Consider the following 16,613-nt stretch of genomic DNA (forward strand, 5'->3'; position numbering starts at 1 on the left):
CGTCGAATCTTTGCCAAATTTACACCAAAGGCTAAAAATAAATTCAGGACCACGCCTACAAAATTTGGCCGTTGATCGTGGAACGGTGACTGTTTATCGTGAACCGGGCCGCTGCGGCAAAACCCCGCGTCCATTTTCGATCAAACTTCACCCAACCCTTCATCAGGCCTTGAGGCATCTATCCAATGGCTTAGATGGGACAAGGGTCCATCAGAGAAACCCCTATAATCCAAATCGGGCCCCATTTGGCCATTTTTGAGATTTTTCAAACCTTGGGGCCAACTGAAATAATTTCACCCATATAAAAGCTCCAACCCTTCTCTCTCTCAGCCATTTCTAGCAGCTGAGAGAGACAGAGAGAGTGAGAGAGAGAGAGAGGAGAGAGAAAGTGAGGGCCACCACCTTGCATGCACCCCGACGGCCGGATCTCGTCTATTCCGACATCTTTCTCCCCTTCTCCCTCAAAATCCCTAAATTTCTTGCTGTTGGAAGAGGGATCTCACCCTAATTAAGGTAATGTCGTGATTCTCCCTTTAATTTCCATGAATTTCAAGTTTATCTTTAATCCTTGTGCATTCTAGACAATGTAGGGCCCCGGTACTTCAAGCCTACAGACTCGGCACCGTTAGGATCGCCTCTTCACTCTCCGATCGTAATTAGGTGCGGACCATTATTTCTAGGTTTCCATTTATCGACCTCTGAGGGTCTCAGTTAATGATTAAATGCTTATAAATGAATTTGTGCATGTTAATATGTTGACATTTTGATTTTTCTATAATATATGTTATTGGTTGCATATGGATGCTTACGTGTTTAATAAAATGTCTAGGTGATTGAATCTGTTATTTCATGGGTACTCATATTCTTGATTGAATGCCCAATTGAATGTGTTATTTTGTTGATGCCCACATGTTTAATAAAATGCCTAAGTAGATGTGTTATTCCATTGATGCTCACATGTTCGATAAAATGCTTGAGTAATTGTGTAGTAGAACCCATGCTATAATTGTGTGATGTAATGTTTAGTCCGTAGTGATACTTAGGATTTCTATGATGTTGGCTAATCGCCCGAACTAAATGAGTGGCCCAAGTTAAGGCGGTTACCCTAGGCTTGTTTAATCGACTTGGGTTGAACACGTATGACCGACGGTAGTTGGACTACTGGGCTGCTTGCACCCAATGCCGGTTGTGTCGTAGTTCTCCTAGGTCAATCAAATTAGCCCACTAGCTAACTGATCATGTACGTTTATAATGTATGATACGACTAAATGGAATCTAGGATACCTCGTTTCCAATGGATATATCCATTCATAACTGTTAGTGTGATATGATCCACTAAGACTCATGAACCGGGTATGGTGGTATTAACTGTTAGTGTGATATGATCCACTAAGACTCATGAGCTGGGCATGGTGGTATGGAAAATTGTGTCCAAGCTGTCGCCCTACGTGTTCACTCCCCAAGTATAGGGTTGTGATGTAGTAATAAACTCGGTGAGACCGAGGTCGAATCCCAAGGGACTGATACCTGTACGTAATCTGAAACTAAGTAGAAATAGAACTAGCCTAAGATGAAATCTAAATCAAATATAAATTGATGACTAATGGTGAGAGATTAATGTAAAACTTAAGAGAAATCAGAAATAAAAAACTAGAGATTCAAAGGATCCACTTGTAGAGATCAGGGAGATCTTATGCCTGCTTTAAAAATCATGAAAATTAAACCAAACTTCCTCTGATAAAATTTTAAAGAGATGAAAAATATATGAATTAGAATGGATTCCATCACCAAACCATGCCCAGGAGACAAAGCAAACAACAAAATTAAACTAATTACCAACCAATCAACATGCTATGAAGGTTAGGAAGGGTATCGTCATCCTACCATGCCCAGGAGACGATGGTGAACAACAGGGCTTCCTGACCTTATAAACATAAAAGGAAGGAACATGCTCAAAGCCATTGCAGACCCATTGTAATTTTAGTTACAACAGACCATTAAACACTAAAAACACTCCCTTAAATAAACTATAATCGGTATCAGTTTAGTATGAATACAAAACACAAGCGAAAGAGTCCCCCATCACACTACAAGCTTCACCTCTTAGCCCTAGCTAAGAGGTTTAGCCACTCATGGACATGATGAGGCTATAATCTCTGTAAAAATTTATAAACAAAAGAAACTAAAGAAGAAGAAGAAAAGCTAGAACCCGTCTCTGCTCTTGTTTCTCTCTCCCTTCTTCTTTGCTCCACGTCCCTAATTCCCAAGCTCCCCCTCTTCTCCACGTTTTGGAACTCTTTTTATAGCTGCTGGAGTAGTGGAAATTGGATTTGAAAAGCTATCGCATGCGCAGTGAAAGCCTTTTCGCGGCCAAGTTCAGGGCTTCATAACTCTTGTGTTCCTTGCATTATTTCTGTAAAATCAACGTCTCTTGGAAGTATTTTGGCTGGCCTATACGATGGACAGTTAAGATCTGCCATATGATCAAAGATGGTGGGCCACAACCGCCTGGAAAATCGAATTTTGTGGACGTGCGTAACCTTTCGCACATCCAGCGCTGTCGTGATCGGTGGTCCCCACAAAGGTGCTTTCATGGAAATCCACCCCATCCATTATATTCAGGACGAAATTTCAGTTAAAAATGGGTGGTTTTGAACGTCCATTGACGCGACCCAGTGGAGAAATCACAATAAAATTACTTTTGAACATTGCAGTGCAGTCCGTTTGTGGCCTCTGTACCGCATACGTGTGTACGTATGGGTCCGAAATTTCAACATGGGTTTATCATATTCGAGGCCATCTACAAGATGGATGGTTTAGATTAGCCGTACGGATGACATATAGGACCCACTATCTTCCGCAAAACCGGCCAGCGGCCGGTTACGCGCTGCTGAAACAGTAAGTGCCGTATTTAGAAGTCGGTCGAGCGGGTGTGTTATAGGCAGGTAGTCAGCGACCGGTGCACGGCCAGCCTTGTATGTACAAGGTGTACATTCACCATGTACGGGACCTGCTATGATGATTTTCAGAAATCTTCACCATCCCTATTATTTCTCATCTTATTTAAACCGTCAAGAAAAATTGTGAGGCAGTTCTAGATATTAGGTGGGCCTGAAATTGACGATTAATGGGCTGATCTATCCGTTGGCCCACTTCTTGAGATCTTTAATGGATGAAATTTTACGTGCACAGTTAATTTATGGTCCTCATCCCATGTACAAAGTCTCGTGTCAATTGGATGGCAGAAACCATGTGATCTTGTATTTTGGACCATTTTCGGGCCTCTTTAACGTGAACGACTTGATTTCCTCGGATCCCTGGCATGTAAATTCTTCAATCTTGGTCCTCTGGAGTCCGTCTCTTGCTCTGGTGACTTTGGAGCGTCAAATCCATGCTTTTAGCACCTTTTTCAGTCCAAGCTCCTAAATTCAACCTGCAGCATAAACACGATTAAATCGAGCTATTAAACAATATCATGTTCATAAATCCAAGCAATAAATGGGGTCTGATATGCAATATTTGACCCTCAACACTATGCTGAGGTGACGAGCCTCCCTGTAGTGACCAGTGAGCAACTAAGACCCATGAACAGGATATGGTAGTATGGGACACCGTGTCCAAGCTGTCGGCTTATGCTAGGGTGACGAGCCTCCCCATAGTGACTAGTGAGCACTGATAGAGGTGATAGACTATTGTTCGAACGACCCTCGTCAAATTACCCGGCCGATAGTTTTGTGCCAGAGTACCGTTCAAACGACCGGGCGTGAATGAAATTGAGTGACGAGTCCTTTCCTTTGTATTTATTTGGTTTAATGTGATAAGCTCACACCTCTGTAACACCCAAGCCACTGTTTATCTGGACTATGGTCCGAGCGTGAATTGTCATCCAGGTCCATGTGTGGGATCGGTTGGGCTTCGAAAATAGCGCTTTAGTCGGTCGGGGCAGCGTGCTGTGGGTTGTTACAACCTCGTAACTGAGTGATCATACTCGGTTTGGGTGACGACCCATACCGAGTTGATCAACATACGTTTAGGTACCATATCGTATCTTTGAAATTATTGATTTGTAATATAAACGAGTGGTACCTAAATTTGGATCAAGGGACACTGGTAAGGAGCTACTATATCCGGTGACGAACCACGTGATCCGGATAAGGACTCGTGATATAACGTCGGTATCCTATCTTCGTCAATATGCTGGATGAATTGAACTTAATAATTACTCGGCTAACATGATCATTCACCGCATTGCATTAGCTTAGAATGTGGCGAACAGACGTGGTTGTCGCGTGATGAGGAAGTGTTATCATTTACGAAACAGGTGGTCGGAGTTGCGTGTGAGGGAGTGTTGTTTGGAAAGGGCATGCATCATGTCATATCTTCATATGCACATTTAACAAGAGTATTTAGGAAATGTTTAATTTTTTATTTTATCATTACCTGCGCTAATTGTATCGATAGCATGTGTAACTTAGAACTAATGGAACCACCGAGTTAGCTACTCACTCCCACCTGGGACGTTGTTTTAAAGCACCAACTAAGTATATCATTGATGCAGGTGCTAGTGAAACCTCAAACAGTTAGGCTTATATCGGGTTATGCCAATGCCGTCACGTTTTAAGGAATTGGGAGTAAACTAAAAGCTTTACACTTTAATAATCTTGGGTATGTATATTGTGGCTTGTATAATCCCATTTTGGGTGATCATCACAATTGAAATTGTATCTTTAACTCTTAGCCCCATATTTCTGAATCTATTGTCGTCTCTACCTCGCTTTGGATCCGCTAATTCAAATTGTGCTACTTTGATTATCTGTGTGTGAAATGAATTTGAATCTGAATAAGGAGACACGTGTATTTTTATTTGGTTAACACCTGGGAACTTGGAATCGGAGTCTATGTACTCAGGTGTCGATTTTCGGGGCGTTACATATGTTCAAATTGAAATCCGGTGCTTCTGCATGGTGGGGGCAATTACAACTCTCATGTGCTCGACAGAACATGGCACTCATCCAATCATTGCCGTGGATGAGACGTCTTCTTCTGTCACGATTCATCCCCAGTGATTACAAGTAGGTGTTGTTCCAACAATACTAAAATTTTCGTTAGGGGAATCAGACTGTCACATATTAAACTGAAGAATTCTAGAGGTTAACAACACAAAATGATTTGTCAAAGACTGGCAATTCACAACCGAGTTCAAATGCACCCAGTCGGGATCATGGATGAAGCGGTTCAGTTGACGGGTAGGACAGAAACGCAACTTACAAGAGTTCTTACTCAGCCTTATCCTTTGACTCGGTCCCCCATGACGGGTACCACACAGGATTCAACGTTGGCCAAAGGAAAGGAACCAATAAGAGGGCATCGTAAACCTCATACAACTACAAACCATGACATGAGGAGCGGTCTATCTATCTAGGCCTCAACGTGCAATGCCCACAGCATCGGGTCCAAGAAAGATTCCAAATTCTTATGGTTGGCCAAGGCCGGAGCATTATTTTCGCTTTGTCCAACCGAGCCGCTATTCTAACACCTGCCCTCAATGCCCCGCAACCCATTTGGCTATTAACGAAGGGGGAGCTGAATGTGAGGAAGTGGAAGAAAGCTTTAAATTTGATGAGAATAAACAAGCTGCTGAAGAAGGAACTGATGACGAATAATGGTTAGCCGATGATTATGTCAAATCCATGGTCATGAGGCAGTTATTGTGCACTCTAAGGAAAGAGGTGCACCTACATCGGTATAATATATTTTGCATGTGGTGTACCATCAATGACAAGGTTTGTGATGTAATCATAAATTATGGCAGTAGAACATTGTCTCGATGGTGATGGTGGACAAGTTATGGCTATATACGACAAAGCATCCCTCCACTTACTTGATTGGCTAAATGAAAAGGTGAAGGAGACCAAAGTAACTGAACAATGCACTATCTCATTTTCAATTGGTGGGAATTATAAAGATCACGTACTTGATGACATGGTCGACATGGAAGCATGTCATATGTTGTTTGGTCGACCATGGCAATCGGACCGTGATATGACCCACCGAAGATGAGATAATGCATACTTCTTCGTTAAGGATAATCACAGGATGATCCTTACCCCCATGGCACTGGAGAGCCACCTCGAAGCTTCTAAAGTGGAAGGGAGCTCCCTCCTGACCATTCAAGATTTCGTGGAGGAATCCAAGGGAATTGGCGAGCTATACGCTGTGGTGGTAAAGGGCGAAGAATCAGAGCCGTTAAACATTCCTCCAAGTTTAAGGTCGTCGTTGAATGAATTCAAATAAATTGAGCTTGAAGAGTTACCTGACGGATTACCCCATATGTATGGGACATTTAACAATACATAGACCTCGTCCTTGGGGCTAGTTTGCCCAACCACCCTCACTATTGGATGAATTCGAAAGAGTGTGAGATACTTCAAGGGCAAGTGGAGGAATTGATCTGTAATGGTCTTCTGAGAAAGAGCATGAGATCATGCATCGTGCCAGCTTTATTAACGACAAAGAAAGATGGGAGTGGACGCATGTGTGTTAACAGCCGAATAATTAACAAGATTACCATTAAATGCTAGTTCTCGATATCATAGTTAGACGACATGCTTGATATGCTAGAAGGTGTCAATGTGTTCTCTAAACTAAATCTGAGGAGCGGGTACCATCAGATTCGTATCGGACCTGGTGATGAGTACAAAACGACATTTAAGACAAAGGAAGGGTTGTATGAGTGGTTGGTCATGCCTTTCGGTCTATCAAATGCAACGAGCACTTTTATACTTCTTATGAATCAAGTTTTGAATCCGTTCATTGGCTGGTTTGTGGTAGTATATTTTGATGATATCTTGATATATAACCAAGGTGAAACAGAACACATGGAACATCCCGGGCATGTGCTACAAATCCTGACAGTTAACAAGTTTTAACTCAACTTGAAGTGAAGTTTTTTAACGGATAGATTGTTGTTCTTAGGATTTTTTGTGACGTCCACGGGCATCCATGTGGACGATGAAAAGGTGCAAGCTATCGAGGATGGCCAATTACGATAAACATTCATAAAGTGAGGAGTTTTCATGGGTTTGCGATATTTTATCGACGATTCGTGTGGAATTTCAGCACTATAGTCGCACCAATTATAGAGTGCATGAAATGAGGGTCGTTTTAGTGGACCGATGAGGCTGACAAGAGTTCTACTGAAATTAAGCATCGATTGTCCACAACATCAATCTTAGTTCTTTCCAATTTTGATAAGTTGTTTAAGGTTGAGTGTGACGCCTCATATGTCAGAATTTGAGGAGTCTTATGACAAGAATGATGCTGGTGGTCTTTTATTGCGAGAAGTTCGGTGAAGCCTGAAAGAAATGGTCGACATATAAGCTTAAGCTATATGTAGTGGTTCAAGTGCTTCGACATTGGCAGAATTATCTGATTTATAGAGAGTTTATTCTCTACGCTGACCATTAAGTCTTAAAGTTTATTAATAGTCAGGATAATGTGAACCGTGTGCATGTTAGATGGATCGCATTTTTTAAGAAATTCATGTTTGTTCTGAAGCACAAGTCAGGGCAACAGAATAAGGTGGTTGATGCACTTAGTTATCATGTATCACTACTAATTACGATGAGCAATAATGTGGTCGGCTTTAACTGTCTCAATGATTTGTATGCTAAGGATGAAGACTTCGAGGATGCATGGATGAGGTGATAAGAGGGTCTCCGAATAATTTACATATGCAAGACAATTTTCTTTTCAAAGGGAATCAACTATGTATTTCTCAAAGTTCTCTAAGGAAGTAGATTATTGAAGAGCTATATGGAGGTGGCCTTGGTGGACACCTTGGACGAGACAAGATGAGAGCTCTTGTTGAGAAACGATATTATTGGCAACAATTGGTACTTGATGTGGGTAAGTGTAACGCTATCATGTTTATCAAACCTCCAAGGGGCAGTCTTAGAATACGAGCCTCTACACCTCGTTATTTGTTCCTAAAGGCCTTTGGGAGAACTTATTTATGGACTTCGTACTTAGTCTCCCACGATCACAACACAACATGGATTCGGTGTTTATGGTGGTAGATCATTTCTTAAAGACGACACACTTTATCCTATGTAAAAAAACCCTCGATGCAACACACGTGTCGATTCTATTCTTTAGAGAGGCCATGCGGCTACACAGAGTTCCCAAGACCATTACTTTTGGCCATGACATGAAGTTCATTAGCCGCTTTTAGCGGACTTTGTGGATTTGGTTTGGTACGCGACTTCAGTTTCGTAGTGTCTACCACCCACAAATTGATGGGAAGATTGATGTTGTGAATCTTACGTTGAGAAACTTCCTTCGATGTATTTCAAGTTCCAAGCCGAAGTAGTGAAATTGGGTATTGTCTCAAGCAAAGTTTACATTCAATAATATGGTGAACCGCTCAACAAGGAAGTCCCTATTTCAGAATGTTTATAGTCGAGTGCCCCGCCACACACTTGACTTCGTCCTTTTGCCCAAGCTCCTAGGCATGAGCAATGTAATAGAAAATATGATGGAACGAATCGTGGGCATTGATGCGGATGTGTAAGCCAAGTTGCAAGCTTTGAACAACAAGTACAATGAGAAAGCCGATAAGTATTGAAGAAAAAAGGTGTTCGAGGTTAGCAAAAATATCATGGTTCATCTACACAGGGAGAAATTTCTGATCGAGATCTACAACAATTTGAAGAACTAAAAAATTGGACTGGTACCGATCCTCAAAAGATCAATAACAACGCATATGTCGTTGATCTTCTAGATGAGATGCAAATCCATGTACTTTCAACATTACGAACTTAAACGAGTATCATGAACCGAAGCTGGATTAGAACTTGAGGTCAAGTTCTTTCGAAGTCGATGGGACGACTAATGTAGAGCGGGTCGCAGACACTTTCATGTCAAAGATGGACCAGAGTAGGCCTGATCAGAGGCGAAAATGATCCAGACTGTTAGAACCTTAAATTAGTCGTATTGTTGAGGGTCAAATATTGCATATCAGACCCTAGTTATTGCCTGGATTTACGAACATGGTATTGTTTAACGGCCCGATTTAATCGTGTTTGTGATGTAGGGTGTATTTACAAGCTTGAATTGAAATAGGATGCTAAAAGCATGGATTTAACGCTCATGAGTCACTAAGGTAAGGGACGGACCCCAGGGGACCAAGATCGATGGATTTACACGCCAGAGATCCGAGAAAATCGAGAAACTGAAGCTCAAGTGGCCTGAAAACTGTCAAGAATGCAAGATCACAGGGTTTCCACAATCCGTTCAGCTCAAAACTTTATATATAGCTTGAAGACCATAAATTAACCGTACACATCATTATTAAGCCATTGGATCCTTGTGAAAGTGGCCCAAAAGACAGATCAGCCCATAATTCACTGATTTGGGGCCCACCTAATGTCTAGATATGCTTCAAATTTGGTATCAACCCTCAAATTAGATGAAGAAATGAATGAACGGAGTAGATTCCTCGAGAAGTCTCCCTATGTGGACCCCACATCAAATAGAGTGTGCACGCATGAAGGTGCACTTGCACTACACCGAACCAAGGAAGAACGGTCAAAGAATATTTGATAGCAAGATACGATGGAGTTTCCGTTTTTTTTCCCCTCAGCCTGCGATTTTGAAACAGGGGGTTGCGGCTGATATCTAGTGGGCCACCACATTCGATCAATCAGTCAATCCGAACCATCCATTCGTTCTAGATGGTCAAAACGACCGTACAAAAGAAGTTTTTCCAAATCCATGCTCGCACATACAGGAAAATACCGTTCAAATGCAGGTCGGACGGAAAAATGGAAAATCAAGTGGGCTACGTCAGAAGCAATCCAAAACCGATCATCTCAGAATGGTTTTTTGAGACTAAGCTGATGGACGACGTGGATTTATTAAAAACCAGTGAATATGGGCCCCACTGGGTTCATCACAACCGGCAGTGAACAGGGAGCGTCCGTCCAAATTAACCAGACGTTCCGGTAGTTGGAACGAGCAAACAACATATCAATAAGATGATCCAAACCGTCCAAACTCTTGTGATGATGGTCCTAACTCTGTGCAAGAAGTCAGTTTTGATAAATCTGGACAGTTAGCCTCCCAAACTCAGGCCAAACACAGGATTTTTCAGCGTTTTCTTGATACACAAAAACAGGTGTCCGATTCTTCTACACATTGAGACGGTTCCATGACTCCAGTGGACCAACTACTGTTTTTATAAAAAGAGGGAGAGAGAAAGCGCAAGGGGGGAGACTGGAGACGGTGCACAAAGGAGAGAGAGGGGACTAGTAGGCTTAGTTCTTTTTCCTTTTTCTTTGTTTTGTTTTCTTCTTTTTCCTTGATTTCTTTTCCTAAGAGAATTTAGCTAATCCTAACTATGGCTAACTAAACCTCTTAGCCAGCTAAGAGGTGAAGCTTGTAGCATGATTGAGACGTTTGCTTTGATTTATGTTTATTGAACTCTCATGGATTCTAGTTTGATTATAAGGAATGTTTTTAGTTTTAATGGTTTGTTGTGACTCAAATTACAATAGATCTGCGATAGCTTGAGATATTCTCTTTTCATGTATTAAGATTGTGAACTTGGGAACCCTGTTATTCACCATCGTCTCATGGACATGATTGGGTGATGGAACCCTTCCTAACTTTCACAATTCTCTCATGATTGGCTATAAGATTGGTAAATTGCTGTTGTTTACCATAGTCTCCTGGGCATGGTTAGGTGATGGAATCACTTCCAAATCTTCACCATTCTAATCCATTAATGATTAGATTCATGAGAAGTTTAAAGATCTAACAAATCTCTTCTTACCAACTGGATAAGATAGAACTCTGATTCTAATTGTGTCCCTGAGTTAATACAAGGTAACTTTCCAATTGCTACAAGTGGATCCTTGATACCCTAGTTTCCTTCCTCTGAATTCTCTAAGTTTTAGATAAATATTTCATTATTATTCTCTCAATTATATACGATTTAGATTTCATCTTAATCTAGTTCTAGTTCTATTTAGTTTCAGACTACGTACAGGTTTCAGTCCCTTGGGATTCGACCTCGGTCTCACCGAGTTTATTACTACATCACAACCCTATACTTGGGGAGTGAACACGTATCTCGTAAAACAGATGAGTTTTTCGACGTATTATATTTGATTTTGGGGTAGGAGAACCAACTTAAGCCAACCAACCCTCTATGCCGTGTTGTGCATGCCAAATTTGTGAGATTCCATCTAATCGACAATCAAAAGTCCCGTTAAAAAAATAATAATAATAATAAAATTTAAAAAATTCTATTTGAACCATTAAAAAAATAAAAATAAAAACAAAAAATCAAAAGTCCCGTTATAGTTCAAGTATTATAACTTTTGATCATTTTAGTTGAAGAGGTGGTGTGCAACATGAAATGGGCGCGACAAAATTAGGAGAATAACCTCATTGGGCCAAATTGAACACTTACTATTTTTGGTTGAAAACCACAATGTCTAGTAGGAATAGAGGCATGTATAAATAGTAAGCTTACTATTGATAGGAAGTCACTTTTTAGAATGTTTGAGTTGGAATACAAGTCTAAAACTCCGTCTTATTTTTGAGTTACTTATTTAAAAAATTGTAATTTCAATTTTTTTACTGGGACTTAAGTTTTTTTTTTTTTAATTTATTAAAAATTGTTACTGCTTTTATCCCTTGTGAATTTAAGAAAGCTCTGCGACGAGTCTAAGGAACTTTCGTGGATTCATAGTTATCCCGGCTGAACATGGTGATGAACTCATCACGTCCCTCATCATCTTTAGTCTGGAAATACTGGATACTTGGATACTCTGGAGAGTGAGATGGTTGATAGACACATGCTGAGAAACTGTCTACGTGGCATGTAAGCAGTTAAATTTAAACCATCCATCTATGACTAAAAGATAGCGACTGAGTGGCATTTTTCAATGTAAATGTCACCAATTCACTCTTATTTAAAAAATTGTAATTTCAATTTTTTTACTGGGACTTAAGTTTTTTTTTTTAATTTATTAAAAATTGTTACTGCTTTTATCCCTTATGAATTTAAGAAAGCTCTGTGACGAGTCTAAGGAACTTTCGTGGATTCATAGTTATCCCGGGCGAACATGGTGATGAGCTCATCACGTCCCTCATCATCTTTAGTCCGGAAATACTGGATACTTGGATACTCTGGAGAGCGAGATGGTTGATAGACACATGCTGAGAAACTGTCTACGTGGCATGCAAGTAGTTAAATTTAAACCATCCATCTATGACTAAAAGATAGCGACTGAGTGGCATTTTTCAATGTAAATGTCACTAATTCACTTCATTTGGCCACTGCCTTGACTCGGGATTTCCATCATGGTTCGCCTCAGTGGGGCCACATGTTGTGATGGCCCAGGAATTTGAACCGTCCATCTTTCCAGCACTATTGCAAAATAAGTCATGGCCTGTTATCGCACCTTGTCGATGATCCTGTCCATGGATTTATGTACTTTGAGTATGGGCATTTGAAAATGCCCTTTTTAATGTTCCATATTTATTTATACACTGATTCTCCTGAGCTCAGCCTTATGTTTCTTAAGATGGTACGTGGATTGTGTAGTACTGAGCAACTTACCACGTTATATGAGTAAACTCTCTGGGCCCACCGTGATGTATCTTATCCGGCCGTCTATCCCTTTTATCAGCTCAACTTCTGGCATCAGCCCAAAATTGAAGCATATCCAAAGCTCAAGTGGATCACACCACAGGAAATAGTGGGGATAATGACGTCCACCGTTCAAAGCTTCAGATGGGCCACACTTATGTATATTTGTCAACCAACTGTTCATAAGGTCACACAGACATGGATGAAGGGACAACACAAATATCAGCTTGCTCTAAAACTTCCGTGGCCCCAATAAGGCTTTCAGTGGTAGGCATATCCCATAGGCATTGAATTCCCACTGTTTTATGTGGTGTGGTCCACTTGAGCTTTGTGTATGCTTCGATTTTGGTCTCATGATCGAAAATGTGCTGTAAAAATGGATGAAGGTTGTGGATAATGATACATATATCACGGTGGGCACCACAGGTTTACTCACCACGCCAGCGTTCCTTAGGATAATGGGAATCTTCTTCAGGAGTGCGATCTCTAAGTGCCTGAGTATCAACCATCGTGCTCTACCGGAGTATCAAATAACTCGCTCATCTTCTGTTGAAAAGTCTACTGTGCTTGCCACCTTGTTAAGTCTCCCTCTCTTTCTCTCTCTGGAGCGTTTATTCCTTGGACGTTTCCTTTCTCATCTCTCTTATATACAGAGCTTATGTAAAGCTCCTTCGCACACTTGGTTTTGTGTGATAATGGATGGATTAGTGAGAGTTCTCTTTCTTTTATTGCTCGTGTTTCTAAGCGTTGAAACCATTCAATCCACTTTTTACGATGGAGAAGCGAAGCTGGTTTGCATAGAAAGGGAGAGGGAAGCCCTCGTCAACTTCAAACAAGGCCTCGTAGATCCAATCAATCGGCTCTCTTCTTGGGTGGGCCATGATTGCTGTAGATGGAGCGGAGTAGGCTGCAACAATAGAACAGGACAAGTCATCAAAATCAACCTCCGTAACCTCCTTGGAGACCCAACCAATCCTCTATATGAAGAAAACATTAACTCGTACTTATCTGGTGAGATAAATCCTTCTTTGCTTGAGTTGAATCATTTGAATTACTTGGACCTCAGCTGGAATGATTTTGGATCCAAGTCCATCCCGAAATTCATTGGTTCATTCAAGAAACTTAGACATCTTAATCTCTCAAATGCTGGCTTTGCTGGAACAATTCCCCATCATCTCGGTAATCTCTCTAGCCTGGTTTATCTCGATCTTCATTCAGACTATCGTATTTGGCCTACTCTGGAAGTTGATAACCTTCAATGGCTTTCTCGTCTTTCTTCTCTGCAACACCTTGATATGGGAATGGCTACCCTCAATCAGTCCAATGGTTTGTTTCAGGTCTTTAATATGCTTCCTTCTCTTTCCGAGCTACGCCTCTCCAATTGTGATCTTCCTAACATTACTACTTCTATTCCTTATGTTAATATCACATCCCTTTCAGTGCTTGATCTCTCCAAAAATTTTCTCGGCCCAAGAATTCCAGATTGGTTGTTCAATCTCAGCAGCCTAGAGCATCTTTATCTCGAATGGAATCGTTTTCAAGATCCAATTCCAAGTGCTCTTGGCAAGCTTTGCAATTTGCGCACTTTAGATTTCTCAAACAACTTGAACAGGGGAGAGATATCTGGATTTGTAGAATGTTTATCTGGATGCATTCAGGAAAGTTTAGAGACACTGAGATTGGCATCAAATGGGCTTGGTGGGTATTTTCCTGATTGGTTATTGCATCATAAAAATCTTAAAACTCTTGATCTCAGCAAAAATTCACTATATGGCCCTATTCCTCAATCTCTTGGAAAATTTTCATCCTTGAAGGATTTGTATCTTAGTCACAACAACTTGAATGGGTCTTTGCCCGAGAGTCTTGGACAACTTTCAGAACTAATCAATCTCGGGATATCTTCTAATTCATTGGAGGGCAATGTGTCAGAAGAACACTTTGCCACTCTAACCAAATTGGAATCATTAGATATGTCCTCCAATTCATTAGTTCTTAAAGTTAGCTCCAATTGGATTCCTCCTTTTCACCTCAAATCTATCAAGATGAGGTCCTGTCGAGTTGGGCCCCTGTTTCCTGCATGGCTACGTGAGCAAAGAGACATTTTCAAACTTGACATGTCCAATGCACAAATTTCAGATTCTATACCATACTGGTTTTGTAACCTGTCTTCTCAAATCTCCTACTTGAATCTTTCTCACAACCAAATCAATGGTGAGATTCCAAATTCATTGGAGTTTGCACTTCGGGCCATGATTGATTTAAGTTTCAACCGCTTTATAGGCTCATTGCCTCACTCATTTCTTAGTGCAAGATTTCTCGATCTCTCCAACAATTCATTTTCCGGACCCATCCCCATAACCTTTGGTGAAACATCTGCTACTTTCTTATCACTTTCTCATAACAATTTAAATGGTAGCATTCCAGTTTCTTTATGTAAAACGGTGACTTTGTGGAACCTTGATCTCTCATACAATCAGTTAACCAAAGAACTTCCTAGGTGTTTGGGAAATTTGACTGAATTGGTAACAATGGATTTGGCAAACAATAATATACGTGGACGTATTCCTGAATCTTTGGGTGTTATACCTACACTTGAATGGTTGCGTCTGCATAGCAATGCTTTTTCAGGTGAGCTCCCTACATCATTGAGAAATTGCACCCAATTGAGAGCTGTCGATTTTAGTGAGAACAAATTCTCTGGAAAAATACCAACATGGATAGGAGAACGCCTATCAAAACTCCAGATTCTCATCCTTCGGTCGAATATGTTTTCCGGAACTATTCCTCCACAGCTATGTCATCTTACTTCTCTTCAGATCTTGGATCTCGCACATAACAAGCTATTAGAAGCCATACCAAGGTGTTTTAGCAATTTCAGTGCCATGGCTACAAAGGAGCATGAAAGTGGAACGATTGTGAGCGCGATATATGGAGGAGAAGACGGATGGTTATATTATGAGGAGAACATAACGGTGGTTACCAAAGGAATGAAACTTGATTATACTAAGATTCTTTCCCTTGTAACTGTGATAGACCTCTCAAGCAATCATTTATCTGGAGAGATCCCTGAAGAATTAGTAAGTCTATCCGGGCTGCAAGGTTTGAACTTGTCTAGAAATCATTTGGTGGGAAACATTCCAAAAAATATTGATGGCTTGCGACAGTTAGAGTCTCTTGATCTGTCATGGAATCAACTTTCTGGTGCTATTCCACAGAGCTTGTCAGCGTTAAATTTTTTGAGCAGCCTCGATCTCTCACATAATAACTTGTCCGGGCAGATTCCGTCGGGCAGCCAGCTCCAGACTTTTAATGATCCCTCCATTTATAATAGCAACCTTGATCTTTGTGGGCCTCCACTTCCAAACAAGTGCCCAAAAGATAAAACATCTCAAACTCCGGTGCCCATGGGCAATGGAGTTGACAAAGAGGAGGAAGAAGGGTTCATGTGGGTATGGTTTTTCACTAGCATGGCATCGGGATTCGTGGTAGGATTTTGGGGAGTCTGTGGCGTTTTAATCTTCAAGAAGTCATGGAGGATTGCTTATTTTCAACTTTGTGATAAAATGATGGATAAGATCTTCATGGCATGGATGACAAAGGTGGCTAAGTTGAGGACAATGCTACAAGACAGGAAGTGAAGGATGACGATGGGTATTTGAATGTATCCGGTTTAGTGAGTTTCTCTAAAGAAAGCAATAAATAAAACCACTGTGTATTTTATGTTGAACATGTTCCAAACTCAGTTTGAAGTACCCTTTTTTTTTGGTTGGTTTAATGATAGTGTTGATACAAAGGAATTCTTTAAAATTAAGAATTTTATTGCCAGTGGACCTAAGTTCACAGGGCAATTCAGGGGAATTCTCTGAGGAATATGTTTTGTTGTTTTGGGATGATTGATGGCCATTCAGTTGTATCCTTCTACTTTTTGAATAAAATTATTTGAGTCCTTCAA

The 16,613-nt window shown here is 40.8% G+C and overlaps 1 protein-coding gene across 1 annotated transcript; it reads left to right on the forward strand.

Moving 5' to 3' along the window:
• Positions 1 to 13,345: 13,345 nt before the first annotated feature.
• LOC131230612 (receptor-like protein EIX1) lies at positions 13,346 to 16,299 on the forward strand. The gene has a single exon (XM_058226508.1). It carries the CDS (start codon positions 13,357 to 13,359, stop codon positions 16,297 to 16,299), a length of 2,943 nt encoding a protein of 980 aa, XP_058082491.1. The 5' UTR covers positions 13,346 to 13,356.
• The last annotated feature ends 314 nt before the right edge of the window (positions 16,300 to 16,613 follow it).

Source organism: Magnolia sinica, chromosome 17, assembly GCF_029962835.1.
Source record: "Magnolia sinica isolate HGM2019 chromosome 17, MsV1, whole genome shotgun sequence".
NCBI lineage: Eukaryota > Viridiplantae > Streptophyta > Magnoliopsida > Magnoliales > Magnoliaceae > Magnolia > Magnolia sinica.

Excerpts from the sequence above, each read along its gene's own strand:
- LOC131230612 (XM_058226508.1), top strand. The coding sequence starts at position 13,357 with ATGGATGGATTAGTGAGAGTTCTCTTTCTTTTATTGCTCGTGTTTCTA.